At 36.1% G+C, this 12,550-nt stretch overlaps 2 protein-coding genes across 2 annotated transcripts; one reads left to right on the top strand and one right to left on the bottom strand.

The window, feature by feature from the left end:
• Positions 1–7,628: 7,628 nt before the first annotated feature.
• LOC130974966 (serine/threonine-protein phosphatase 7 long form homolog) lies at positions 7,629–8,789 on the top strand. Its single transcript, XM_057899800.1, has 4 exons — positions 7,629–7,640; positions 7,699–8,414; positions 8,508–8,598; positions 8,685–8,789. The coding sequence occupies exons 1-4, from the start codon at positions 7,629–7,631 to the stop codon at positions 8,787–8,789; spliced, it is 924 nt and encodes a 307-aa protein (XP_057755783.1).
• Positions 8,790–9,361: 572 nt separating this feature from the next.
• On the bottom strand, positions 9,362–12,282 carry LOC130974965 (uncharacterized). The gene is made up of 3 exons (XM_057899799.1): positions 11,694–12,282; positions 10,268–11,263; positions 9,362–10,182 (listed from the first exon to the last, which is right to left on the bottom strand). Exons 1-3 carry the CDS (start codon positions 12,280–12,282, stop codon positions 9,362–9,364), a joined length of 2,406 nt encoding a protein of 801 aa, XP_057755782.1.
• Positions 12,283–12,550: the final 268 nt, after the last annotated feature.

Here is a 12,550-nt window from a genome sequence, read left to right as displayed (position 1 = left end):
TCCAAGGAGGGAGAGGTGAAGATTAGTGCCCCCTGAGATAAATTCCTCCTAACAAGCTTTCTTTTATTGTGATTAGCTTGATTCACCTTGCTTGTTGTTGTAGAGATTGGATTGTTTTTTTCTGGCCTTCTCTTTTTCATGGATATTTTCTTCTGCTTCTTGGTCACAATCCCCTTTTCAATATTTTCCTTGGTAGCCTTCACTTCTTTGATTTCAAAATTTGGGTGTTGTGTGATGGTTAGAGTGTACTCTTCATCAAGAACTTCTTGAATTGGTGGTTCAATAAACTCACCCTCTATGCCACTCTCTGCTTCATTGGAGTGTAGATTTCCATAATTATTTTCATCCCTTACAACTACCTTTGTTTGTGCATCTTCCTTCTTTGTTTTTGCATCTTCCTCTTTTTCAATGTGTGAGGGTGGAAAGTTCTCTAATTCACTGGAGTATGAACTCCTTTGCTTGATTTCCTCACTTTTTCCATAGGATCTTGCATTATATCTCTTGGGGAAGGAATTCTCTTGTTCCTTTTCTTTGGACTTGATAATCAACTACACATATTTCTCTACATTTTTGACACTCGTCCTTATATCATGTATGAATTCTTTCATGAGAAGCTCAAGAGATGATGGTTCTTGATATGAATAAGGAGATGTTGGCTCTTGATATGAATAAGAAGGAGATGATGGTTCTTGATAAGAATAAAAAAAAGATGGTTCTTGGTATGAATAGGGAGATGGTGGCTCTTGATATGGGTAGAAAGATGATTGTTCTTGATATAGATAGAGAGGTGGGGGTTCTTGATATGAATATGGAGATGGTGGTTTTTGATAGTTGGAACATGGAGCATTGAAGTTTCTTTGGTTTTGATTTTGCCAACCAAAATTCGGATAGTTCCTCCATCCACAATAATATGAATCACTACTTGGGTGTGAGTAGTAACCCATATGATCTCTCTCTATTATTTTTCCTTAGAACAAAACACCAAAAAGAATTAAACGCACCATGTGGTAAACAGTCAAGCAAAGAAGAAAGAACATAAAAAAAATAAAATATAAAAGAAAACGAAAATAAAAGAAAAATAAAATAAAGAAAATAAACTAAATAATTAAGAAAATAAAATAACTAATAATCAAAAAGGAGTATAAAATTTTGACTCAATAAGTAAAATAACTAAGGAGAATAAAACAACAAAGGGGACACCAAACTTAATTTCAGAAATTAAGCGGAAAAAAATTTAATAAAATAAATCAAAATATATATTTTTTATTTTAAAGAAATAAGTTAAACGAAATTAAAGCAACAGCGCCTAATCTAAGAAATCAAACAACCAGTAGTTATCAATCACAGTCAATCCCCGACAACAGTGCCAAAAACTTGGTGCGGAATTTAAAACCACAAACTAACCAGCAAGTGAACCAGGTCGTACCAAGTAGTACCTTAAGTGAATGAGGGTCGATCCCACGAGGATTGATGGACTAACCAACAATGGTTGATTAATTTACTTAGTTAGACAAGCAAAAAATGGTGTTTTAAGAGTTCAAAAGCATTAACAGTAAATTCAAAATATCAGAAAGCAAGCAGTAAATAAGTTGGGAAAACAATATGGAGAAGGCAGTTAAGGCTTCAGAGTTCTCTATTTTCCGGATTGACTTTTCTTGCTAACTATTTTAATCATGCAATATTTAATTCATGGCAAACTATATGTGACTAGCCCTAATTCCTTAGACCTTTCTAGTCTCCTCTAATTCTCATCAACCGCCAATTCCTTGGTCAATTAATTCCAATTAGAGGGTGAAATTCAATTCTAGTTTATATGCCACAGAAATCCTAATTATCCAAATATAAGAGGATTATATGTCACGTATCCCATTAAATCCAGATAATTAGAATTTAGGAGAAATTATTTTCAAGCCGTTGTTCAAGTAAAGAGCTTTTCCAAGTTCTACAAGAACTCAATTAGAAAGAGGGTCATACTTCCGTTCTACCCAAATTCATAAGATAAAGAACGAAAACAATTCTTGAATTATAAATCAGTACATGAATTAAAATACAAAAACAATAGAATCAATCCATACAAATAGACAGAGCTCTTAACCTTAACAGTGGAGGTTTAATTGCTCATGGTTCAGAGAGGAAAACTAGGATTTAGATAAACTGTAATTTACATTATGAAAATGGAATGGAATAATAATCTCCCAAAAGAGAAGTTTCTTTTCTCTTTTATATCTAATCCTAATTAATTTAAATTATAATTTTTAAAACTAAATAATATCTTTTCCTATTTTAAAAATAAAAATTAAAGTTTAAATCAGAATTAATTATAGCAATCAGCACGTCTTCAATTGATGGATGGGGACCACTTGCTAAATTGACAAACTGGCGCCTAACTTGGAGTGGAGTATGCCTAACTTGGGCTTGGCAGCATGAATTGGAGTTTAGTTGAGTGATGTTGCACCTAACTTGGGCTTTAGTGTGCCTAACTTGAAGTGGGCAGAACCAATCTTGCGTGTTGTTGTTGTGCATTGTGCCTAACTTGGTATTTCTCAAGTTAGGTGCAGCCTTGGCAGAGTTGATGGAAGAGAAGTATGTTTTATTATACATCGTTGGAAAGCTCTAGAAGTTAGCTTTCCAACGCCAGTGAAAGCACGTCAATTGGACATCTGTAACTCGACTTATTCAGGTTTGAGAGCAGAGAGGTCAGGGTTGACAGCATCATTCGCCTTCTTCTCTTTTTCTGCAGAAACTCCATCAAATCTAGCTAAATGCTATCTAAAATGAACAAAATTGCACACGACTCAAAGTAACATCTATAGTGGCTAAAAGATAATTAATTCTTGATTAAACTCAACAAATTAAATGCAAATTCACTAGGAAAAGATAGGAAAGATGCTCACGCATCAAAAGCCTGTTACATGTTAGGGGTGCGTATATATAAATGATTTGATTGGACTTATTTAAGTAAATCACTTGGTTATTGATGCATGAGCATCATTTGATAGTTTTCTAGTGAATTGTGTTACTAAAGATGGTGATTTCTCATTAATTCTCTTATATTTTTATCAAGATACTTTGAATATATTATTTTATATGTTTTGCATAAGATTAGTGAAGATTTATCCAATAAACAAAGGAAAACCCATAGAAAAGCTCAAATCACAAGCCAAAATCAAGTGAAAAAGCAAACAGAAAAAACAGAGAATTAGAAAAGAGGAAACGGAGGAGGAAGACACAAACAAGCAAGTTAAACGTGGAGAAGCCATGTTACACGTTGGGCCTAACTCTAGGAATAACTTCAAGTCACTTTTCTTCAAGAACGTGTAACATGGAGAAGCCATATTAAAACGTCCAAGCTCATTCTCACCCACGCATGCATCTACGTTTAACTTGCATCAGCCAAGTTAAACGTTGGGCCAAAGGCCAGTGGCTTCGCCTTCTTTAAGATCGCTGATGATTGGATTTTTGACGGTTTAGAATTTCAGTAATGAAGTCTCGTTGTAAGTATAGTTTCTAAACCAATCAATAATCCTTTCATACAAAAATTTGTTTGTCACAAGTAACAAACCCCTAAAATCTATAAACCAAAGTATTTAAACCTCGGGTCATTCTCCCTAGGAATTGCAATAAAGTGTTCTTGTTATTGGTTATGAGATATTTTGGGGTTTTTGAGATTTTAGACAAGAATTATAAATGGCAAAGAAAATAAACTAACAACTAACAAAGCTCTTGGCGAGATATGAGAACTAGAAGTCCTATCCTAGTTATCCTCCTCAATTGTGACAACAAATTGTCCATTGCTCCCACTTAGTTAACCTCCAACCATGGAGGGAAGTCAAGTGGATGAATCAATTTGATTCCTCAAGTCCTAATCAACTCCTAAAGGAAAGACTAGCTTTAGATGCATTCAAATCAATTAACAACTTCTAATTATCAATCAACAAAGGAATTAGATAACTCAAGAGTCACTAATTACTCAACCAAAGTCAAGAGGAACAAAATCTAACTAATAGCTAGAAGAGACATTTCATCAAACACATAAAAGGCAATAAAAGTAAACAACATGAATTGCAAGAATTAAAGAGAGATCTAACTACAATGGCAAGAGATCAATAATAGAAAAGCAAAACAATTGTGAAACAACAAAGAACTTACCAATTGCATTGAAGAAGAAATGTAGATCTACAAAAGAAAGTTCATAAACTACAACTAACAATACAAAGGAATTACAAGAGAAATAGAATGATACAACTACAAGAGAACAATTAAGGAAGGAAAAGGAAAATTAAGAGAGAAGAAGAAGAAGTAGATCTAGATCTAAAACCTAATCCTAATCCTAGAGAGAAGTGAGAGCTTCTCTCTCTAAAACTAACTTTTTCCTCCAAAACTAAACTAAACTAAACTAATGGTAACTAGTGTGTCCCATCCCTCTTCAATCCTTGACTTAAATAGCATAAGAAATGAGTTGGATTGGGCCCACAAGGCTTCTAAAATCACTGGCCACGAGTTGTATTAAGTGGATCATGTGCCACCATCGGCGTGTCCGTGTACCATGCGCGTGCGCACTTCTATACGCGATGCAACTATGGCAAATCTTATATCATTTCGAAGCCCCGGATGTTAGCTTTCCAACACAACTGAAACCGCATAATTTGGACCTCTGTAGCTCAAGTTATGGTCGATTAAACACGAAGAGGTTGGCTTGACAGCTTTTGCGATTCCTTCATTTCTTCATGAGTTCTGCATTTCCACATGCTTTTCCTTCATTCCCTTGATCCAATCCTTGCCTCTTAAATCTGAAATCACTTAACAAATATATCAAGGCATCTAATGGAATCAAGGTGAATTAAATTTAGCTATTTTAAGTCCTAAAAAGCATGTTTTCACTTTTAAACACAATTAAAGGAGAAGTTATAAAACCATGGTATTTCATTGAATAAATGTGGATAAAATGTGATAAATTTCCCAAAAATCAATACAAGATAAACCCTACAAAGAGAGTTTATCAATCGCACAAGTTAAACATGGGAGGTCCAAGTTAAACGTTGGGCCAAAAATCAGCAAGTTCCTCTTCTCTATGTATCGCACAAGTTTAACATGGGACAGCCATGTTAAATGTTGGGTTTGTGCCCATGGCTCCCCTTTCTCACTATGTCGCACACGTTTAACTTGCATCATCCAAGTTCAACGTTGGGCTTCCTTCCTCCCTCCTTGTGTCGCCATGTTTAACATGGATAGTCCATCTTAAACGTTCCTTCATGCAATGTTAAACGTCCAAGCAAGCTTCTCCCATGTTCAAGCCTCTTCTTTATCCAAGTTAAACAAGGGATATTCCAAGTTAAGCATGGACTTTTCAAAGTCTCTTGGGAGTATGAAATTATAAATTAATGAAGATTTGCTAAAGTGGGCCTCAATTGGAAGATCTTTGTTTCATGGAAGTTAATTAAGGAAAACATATTAGTTGATTTAGTTTTATTTAAGTTTGAATTAGGTTTTGAATTAATTAGTTCTAGAGGTATTTAAGGGATTTTGAAAAAACCTGAAGGACATCCAGTTATTCCCACACACTTTTGAAACTTTGATTTTGTTTTTTTCATCATAAGCAATTAATTTTTTCTATTAAGGTTAAAAACTCTATTGATTCTTATAGATTGATGTTATTATTTTTCTATTCTTAATTTATGTATTGATGTTTTCAAAGAATTAAGTTTTATTTTTCATCACAAAGATTTGAATATATTAAAAAATAATTTGGATCTAAATTGAATTCTAAAATCATTTTGGAAAGATTGTGTATTAGAATTTAGCTTGAAACTTATTGCCATGATTTTTTAAGTTTTAAAACTAGTTTGATAAATGGAAGTAAATCATCTAGGATTAGGACTTGAGACTTATGTAGTTTTAAATTGGTGAATGTGTTTAATCTCTTATCTTAAATAATTGATTAAGGAATTAGTGATTAATTAGGTTAAAGAGAAATTAAATTATCAAGGAATTAAAGTTTTATTAATTGGGATTCACCATAAGAAATATTCTTGCATGATCAAAGTAGAAAGTGAGAAGCATTATTCTTCAATATCTCTGAAACCTTAACGTTTTAATTCATATTACTTTTTTCATCTATTCACTATTGCTTTTAATTGCTTGTTGTTTAGTCCTTAAGTTACCTCAAATCAAAATTTTGTTTGTCTGATTAGAATAATTATTTGATCCTTGTTGTTTAGTCCGTTAATCCTAGTGAAAATAATAACTTATTCGCCGTGATATTACTTGATACAATTCGGTACACTTACTAATAGTTTGTGGTCATATTAAAGTATATGTATAAAATTATTTTAAAGTATATTTTAAAATTAAATTTTTTATTTTTATTAAAAGATCTGAGATCTCTAACGTTGTAGGTTCCGGCACTTTTTTAATTTTAATATGAGGGTTGCGTTGGTGTATTCCAGCGATATGGAGGTGTGGCGTGTATTACGGGAGGGTGGGGGCTGCGAAGTGAAATCGGACGGTCCGATTTGGGGGGGTATGTAATCGGACGGTCCGATTACTGGCGTGGATGGTGAACAAATCGGACCGTCCGATTTGCGCACCAAGGCCACACGTCGAGCATGCAGGAACCCTTGTAGTGGACTCCTTCTCACATTGGACAAAAACCCCACTCTTCCATCCGGTCCCCAACTTCGTTCCTCTCTCACCCTCAAACCCTTCTATCTCTTTCAATATCCATTTCCTTTCTTCCATTGAAGCTTCAGCAGCAAAAAAATTCAAGGAGGGGGACCAAGTTGAACAATGCCAAGGAGACGAAGAACAAAAGATGTGAATCGTCCAGAGCCGCACATTGTTAATTATCTTGGTGAACCTAATTATGTAAGTTTATTTTATTAAATTAATTTTTTTTAATTTAAATAATAATAATTAGATTACATGCAATTTTTATAATTAGTGAATGTATGCTGTTAGTTAGTTAGTTCAAGTGTTAGAGTTGTGTAAGTATAATTAGTGAACTAAAGGTATTATTATTATTATTATTATTATTATTATTATTATTATTATTATTATTATTCTGACCGGTAGTTTAGGTTTGGTTTGGTTTAGTAAGTTAAACTAGTTTAGATAGTTAGTTAATTACTGTAATTAGAAGAATAATAATAGTAATGTGGTGAGTTAGTAGAATAATGTATGGTTGTTAATTTAATTTCTATATGTGGCCGTACAATAATAATAATAATAATAATAATAATAATAATAATAATAATAATAATAATATACAAGAAATGGGGAATCAGTTATATAAATATAAATTAGATATTATTAATAGTTATTACTATATAAACCAAATAGGATTTAGTTTAGTTTAGATATTGGAGTTAGAATTAACAAATATAATTTGACATTGCTGTCGAGTAATAATAATAATAATGAGATTTAATTTTAAATTTATTTGAGTTTAGAATTCATTGTATCTATTTACATTAAACGAATGGAAATCGTTATTAAGAAAAGGTTAGGATGTAGATATTAGAAAATATAGCTTTCAAGGAAATAATAGTAATAAATAGATGTTAGTTTTAGTTTCATTTAAGGTTTATTGATTATGTTTATGTTGATTATATGATAATGAGAATGCAAGAATGCTAAACATGGTATGTTAATTAAGCATGGTTATATTTGATTAATGTGATATATGGTTATGTTTTGTAGGCTTCGCGAATGTTAATATGTGATCATTATATGCCACCGGATCCATATGATCCAATTGTGGAGGGGCATTTGCGGGAGACTGGATTTTATTACATTTCGCAGATTGGAGTTGTCCAATGTCAATCGGCATTGGTTAGTGCTTTGATCGAGAGATGGCGGCCCGAGACGCATACTTTCCATTTTTCAATTGGCGAGTGTTCCGTGACGTTGGAGGATGTGGCGGTAATTTTTGGGCTTCCGACAAATGGTCTTCCAGTTACAGGACCGACTATGAGTAGTTATGAGGCGTTAGAGGTTGAATGCCTCCATCATTTTGGTGTTGCACCCAGAAAGACAGAATGTAGAGGAAGTTTTGTAAAGTTGACTTGGTTTCGGAGACTAAGACAACATATAGTCTTAGATAATGATATTCAGATTCAGAGGTATGTAAAGTGTCACATAATGTTATTATTTGGGACCATTATGTTTGGGGACAAGTCTGCGGCAGGAGTGCACTGGAAATTTCTGCCATTGCTCCGTAACTTTGGCGGGATTAGAGAGTTTAGTTGGGGTTCGGCATGTTTGGCGCACTTGTATAGAGCATTGTGTAGGGCTACTCGTGTCAACTGCAAGGAGATTGATGGACCGCTGACCCTTCTGCTTACCTGGGCTTGGATTCGTTTACCATTTCTCTCGCCTATACCAGGCAATCCTCGAGTCTTTCCGCTTGCTAATAGGTAAGTTCAAACATCATCTGCTTTGAATAAGTGCATCACCTTTTAATTGAGAGTTTTATCATAAGTTGTTTATGATGGGTTGTTTGATGTCAGATGGCGTAATTGGGACCGAGATGAACGGGCTTATAGATATCATTCTCTGGCGCACTATAGGAGGGTATTGGACGATCTGCAGGAAGGACAAGTATGTGATATTCAGTTGTCTTTATATTTTTCATTAGAAGTATTATTATCTGGTGTGTAATACTCTGTTATCTTCAACGTGTTCAGTTTGTTTGGGAGGCTTATGCAGTTGACCGCACTGTGGCGGGTCTGATTCCGGCTGACATACTCCACCACTCGGTTATTTGGAGGAAGGAGGAAGTAGCCCTTTAAATGTGATGTACTATTTTCATTGGAGTTTATGTGATGTACTATGTTAGTTGGATTTTATGTGATGTACTATGTTAGTTGGATTTTATGTTAGTTGGATTTTATGTGATGTACTATTTTCATTTTACGTCATGTATTATTTTAATTCGCACGTACTATTTTATTCGGAGTTTATGTAATGTACTACTTTATGTGATGTACTATTTTAGGTGATGGACTATTGTATTTGACATGTACTATGTTACGCTGAGTTTATGTGATGTACCATTTTATGTGATTTATTATTTTATGTGATGTACTATTGTATTTGACATGTACTATGTTAAGCTGAGTTTATGTGATCTACTATTGTATTCGACATGTATTATTGTATTCGACATATTCATACTATGGGTTCAGATAGTCATAAAACAGGTTCAGAAATTCATATAACAAGTTCATGAGCTAGGTTCAAATAACACAAGCTCATATAATAGGTTCAAATACTCATGCAACAAGATCATACATACATAACACAAGATCATATAATAGGTGCAAACAGTCATGCAACAAAATCATAAATTAATATAGCAAGTTCATGTGGCTGGATCTGCACTTGCACCACCACGTTGACGACATCTGCTACGGCTGTGGCCCTCGGCCCCACATTGCTTGCAGCGCCTCGGCGCACGCAGCATCCGAGTGTCCATCTCGTTTAAGAAGCGGGTCATCTTTGGCCGACCTTTGGCAACACGTCTAAGAAACGGATTGCCTACAAAACGAGGTCCATTATAAACGGGCCACGTTGTCGGATTTCCTGGTGGCCTGAACCTAGCTCTGTAAACTCTTCGAATTTGGTCCATCTTGTATACTTCATGAACATACACCTGCCAATCAAGTCGCTGATTTGCACAACAAGCAAATACATGTCGACACGGAATGCGATCCACTTGGAATTCGCCACAGTCACAAACTCTTCGACGTAGGTCGACTGCGTACTCCACTCCACTAGGCATCTCACGTACCTCAAATACCTCATTCTGTCTATCAAAGCAACTAACCTGGATGTTTCCCGATGCCCGCTGATTTGCATGCAATTTAGTCGTCACAACCTCAGAGAACACATGTCCAGCATTAATACGTGCCTCAGCCTCGGCCCTTTTTCGTGTGAATAACTCATTAAGCCTGTAAAACGTTGCCTTAACAAGTGCAGTGACTGGGAGATTGCGCGCTCCTTTCAAAACCGAGTTGATGCACTCTACCAGATTGGTTGTCATATGACCCCATCGGTATCCACCATCAAATGCCAAGGCATACTGCTCGCGCGGTATCCTGTCTAGCCAGCTACTGTAGGCCTCACCGCGTTCGCGCAGTCGCTGATAACGTATCTCGTACTCGCGGACCGTCCTCGAATATCCTGTGTTTCACAAAAGGCATCATCGTAAAATCATGCATTATAACATAATATTAGACAATAATTGATCTGTTTTATTCATATTTACCTATGTTGACGATAAGCTTCTGCAGGTATGGAGCCTTGAACTTTCTCAGGAAGTTCGACTCTATATGCCTGATACAAAACATGTGGAAAGCCCTAGGAGGAGACCAGGCTCCGTTACTCCGAACAATAGCTGAGTTGATGGATTCATGTCTGTCGGATATAAGGCCCACACCGTCACGCGTCACCACATGCTGTCGCAAGTTACTGAGAAAAAAGTGCCAGGCGTCTGAAGTCTCCCCCTCCACTATCGCGAATGCAATGGGCACAATATTGTTGTTGCCGTCCTGAGAAACTGCCACTAACAGACAACCTTTATATTTTCCATACAAATGAGTTCCGTCTACCTGCACTATTGGCTTGCAATGTCGGAATGCTCTGATACAAGGGTAATAACTCCAGAAGACTCGATGTAAGACACGGATGTCAGGAACCAAGTCATCACCCTGGTACGCAGGCATTGTTTCAAAGTGAACGACCGCTGATGGCTCTTTGTGACACATGGCCTCAAACCATATGGGCAAAGCTTCATACGAAGCTTCCCACCCGCCGAAAATTGACTCCACTGCCTTCTGCTTCGCTAACCAGGCTTTCCGATAACTTACAGTGTAATTAAACTTCGACTGGACCTCCGCAATGACTGATTTTACTTTTATAGATGGGTCAACTTCTACCAACGGCTTAATGGCTTCTGCAATTGTGTCGGAACCCAATTTGGAATGATCTTGAGAAATGCATGCTCGAGTACACGTGTGACTACCGTTGTACCTCCTTACCTCCCAGCAGTACTTTCGGGACATTTTAGTCACCCTGATCAGCCAGTCACAACCGGAACCGTACTGTGTACATTTAGCATAGAATGTTGTTGGCTCCGACTCGTACACCCGATAATCCACGCCTCGACGGATTGTATAATCTTTCATCGCCTTAATCACTGCCTCCCTATAACTGAATTCCATCCCCACCATAAATTCACCATCCGCTACAACAGGAAGCTCTGCTACATTCACACCAAAAATTATGTACTCTAATTAATAACTATAAATTGGTCAAATAAATATAAATAAGTAATTAAATACATAAGAAATAAAAAATCAACCAAAAAACTAAACGCTAATGACCGTAGTTATCATAACCGAACCGGTCATAACTAAATCAAATTATTAAATTATAACAATAAAATTAAGCTGAACAAAAAAAAATAAATAATAACACAATCAACATCAATATACCAGTGTCGGAATCGGTTTTGTTCGAACCGGACCGGTTTGGTTCAAACCGGTCTGGTTTTTACCTAACCGGTCCGGCATGGTTCGAACCGGTCCGGCTTTCTTTGAACCGGCCCGATTTGACCCGAGCCTTCCTGTTCGTCATGCTAACTGATAAATCTGTCATATTATTCTATCATACATTGTATCAAAACTGTGTACCTGTATTCATATACTCAGGAAATTCCGGTGTATGCATGGCCTCCAAGTCCAGTGAGCGCATGAAAGTAGGCTCCACAAACGGATGCTGGTTTACTAGTGCATTTGCCACATCGGCCACATCTGCCTGCATAGTGTCCTCGGCCAGATCTCCATCTCCACCCGGATCAACGCATTCATAATTACTTTCGAACTCCTCCTCACTATCACTATTATAATTTTCCATCTCAATATTCCGGTCAGTTTCCGACTGCTCAAACTCAATATACAGCTCGATGATTGATATCTGTGAGCGAGTTTCCATGTACACTGAAAACATATCTTGCATGCTCGCTTCATCGGTTACATATTTGATTTGAAACTGAACGAACCCACCAAATACAGATACTGGGTACCTGTACAAAATACACGATATTCTCCTACATATTTGAGAATCCATCTTCTCACAAATTACACCTTTAAATTCTTCAAATGACAATGTAAATGGAATAATAATATCCAATGGATTCTCACACACAAATTTTACACCTTCAGCTGTTTGTAATAAAATCTGCCCATGATAATAAATCTTTAACAATACTCTATCATCCATTATGATGTACTCACAGAAAATACTCTCAAACAACAAATAGGATCTTCAAATAATAAACATGAAAGCTGCTGCCCAAACAATGAACAAGAAGAAGAAAGAACTAAAGGGTTTCAGAAGAGAAATTTCAAAGACGTTAAAATGGAGACTTCGGGTAATTGAGAGGTATATATAAAACCATAAATCGGACGGTCCGACCGCATGCCAACAGTAAACTTTCGCTACGCCCTGAAATCGGACCGTCCGATTTCATCACTTTCAAATTCAGAAT

The sequence above is a fragment of the Arachis stenosperma genome, chromosome 4 (assembly GCF_014773155.1).
Source record: "Arachis stenosperma cultivar V10309 chromosome 4, arast.V10309.gnm1.PFL2, whole genome shotgun sequence".
Classification (NCBI taxonomy): domain Eukaryota; kingdom Viridiplantae; phylum Streptophyta; class Magnoliopsida; order Fabales; family Fabaceae; genus Arachis; species Arachis stenosperma.
This window is presented reverse-complemented; position numbering and strand designations above follow the sequence as displayed.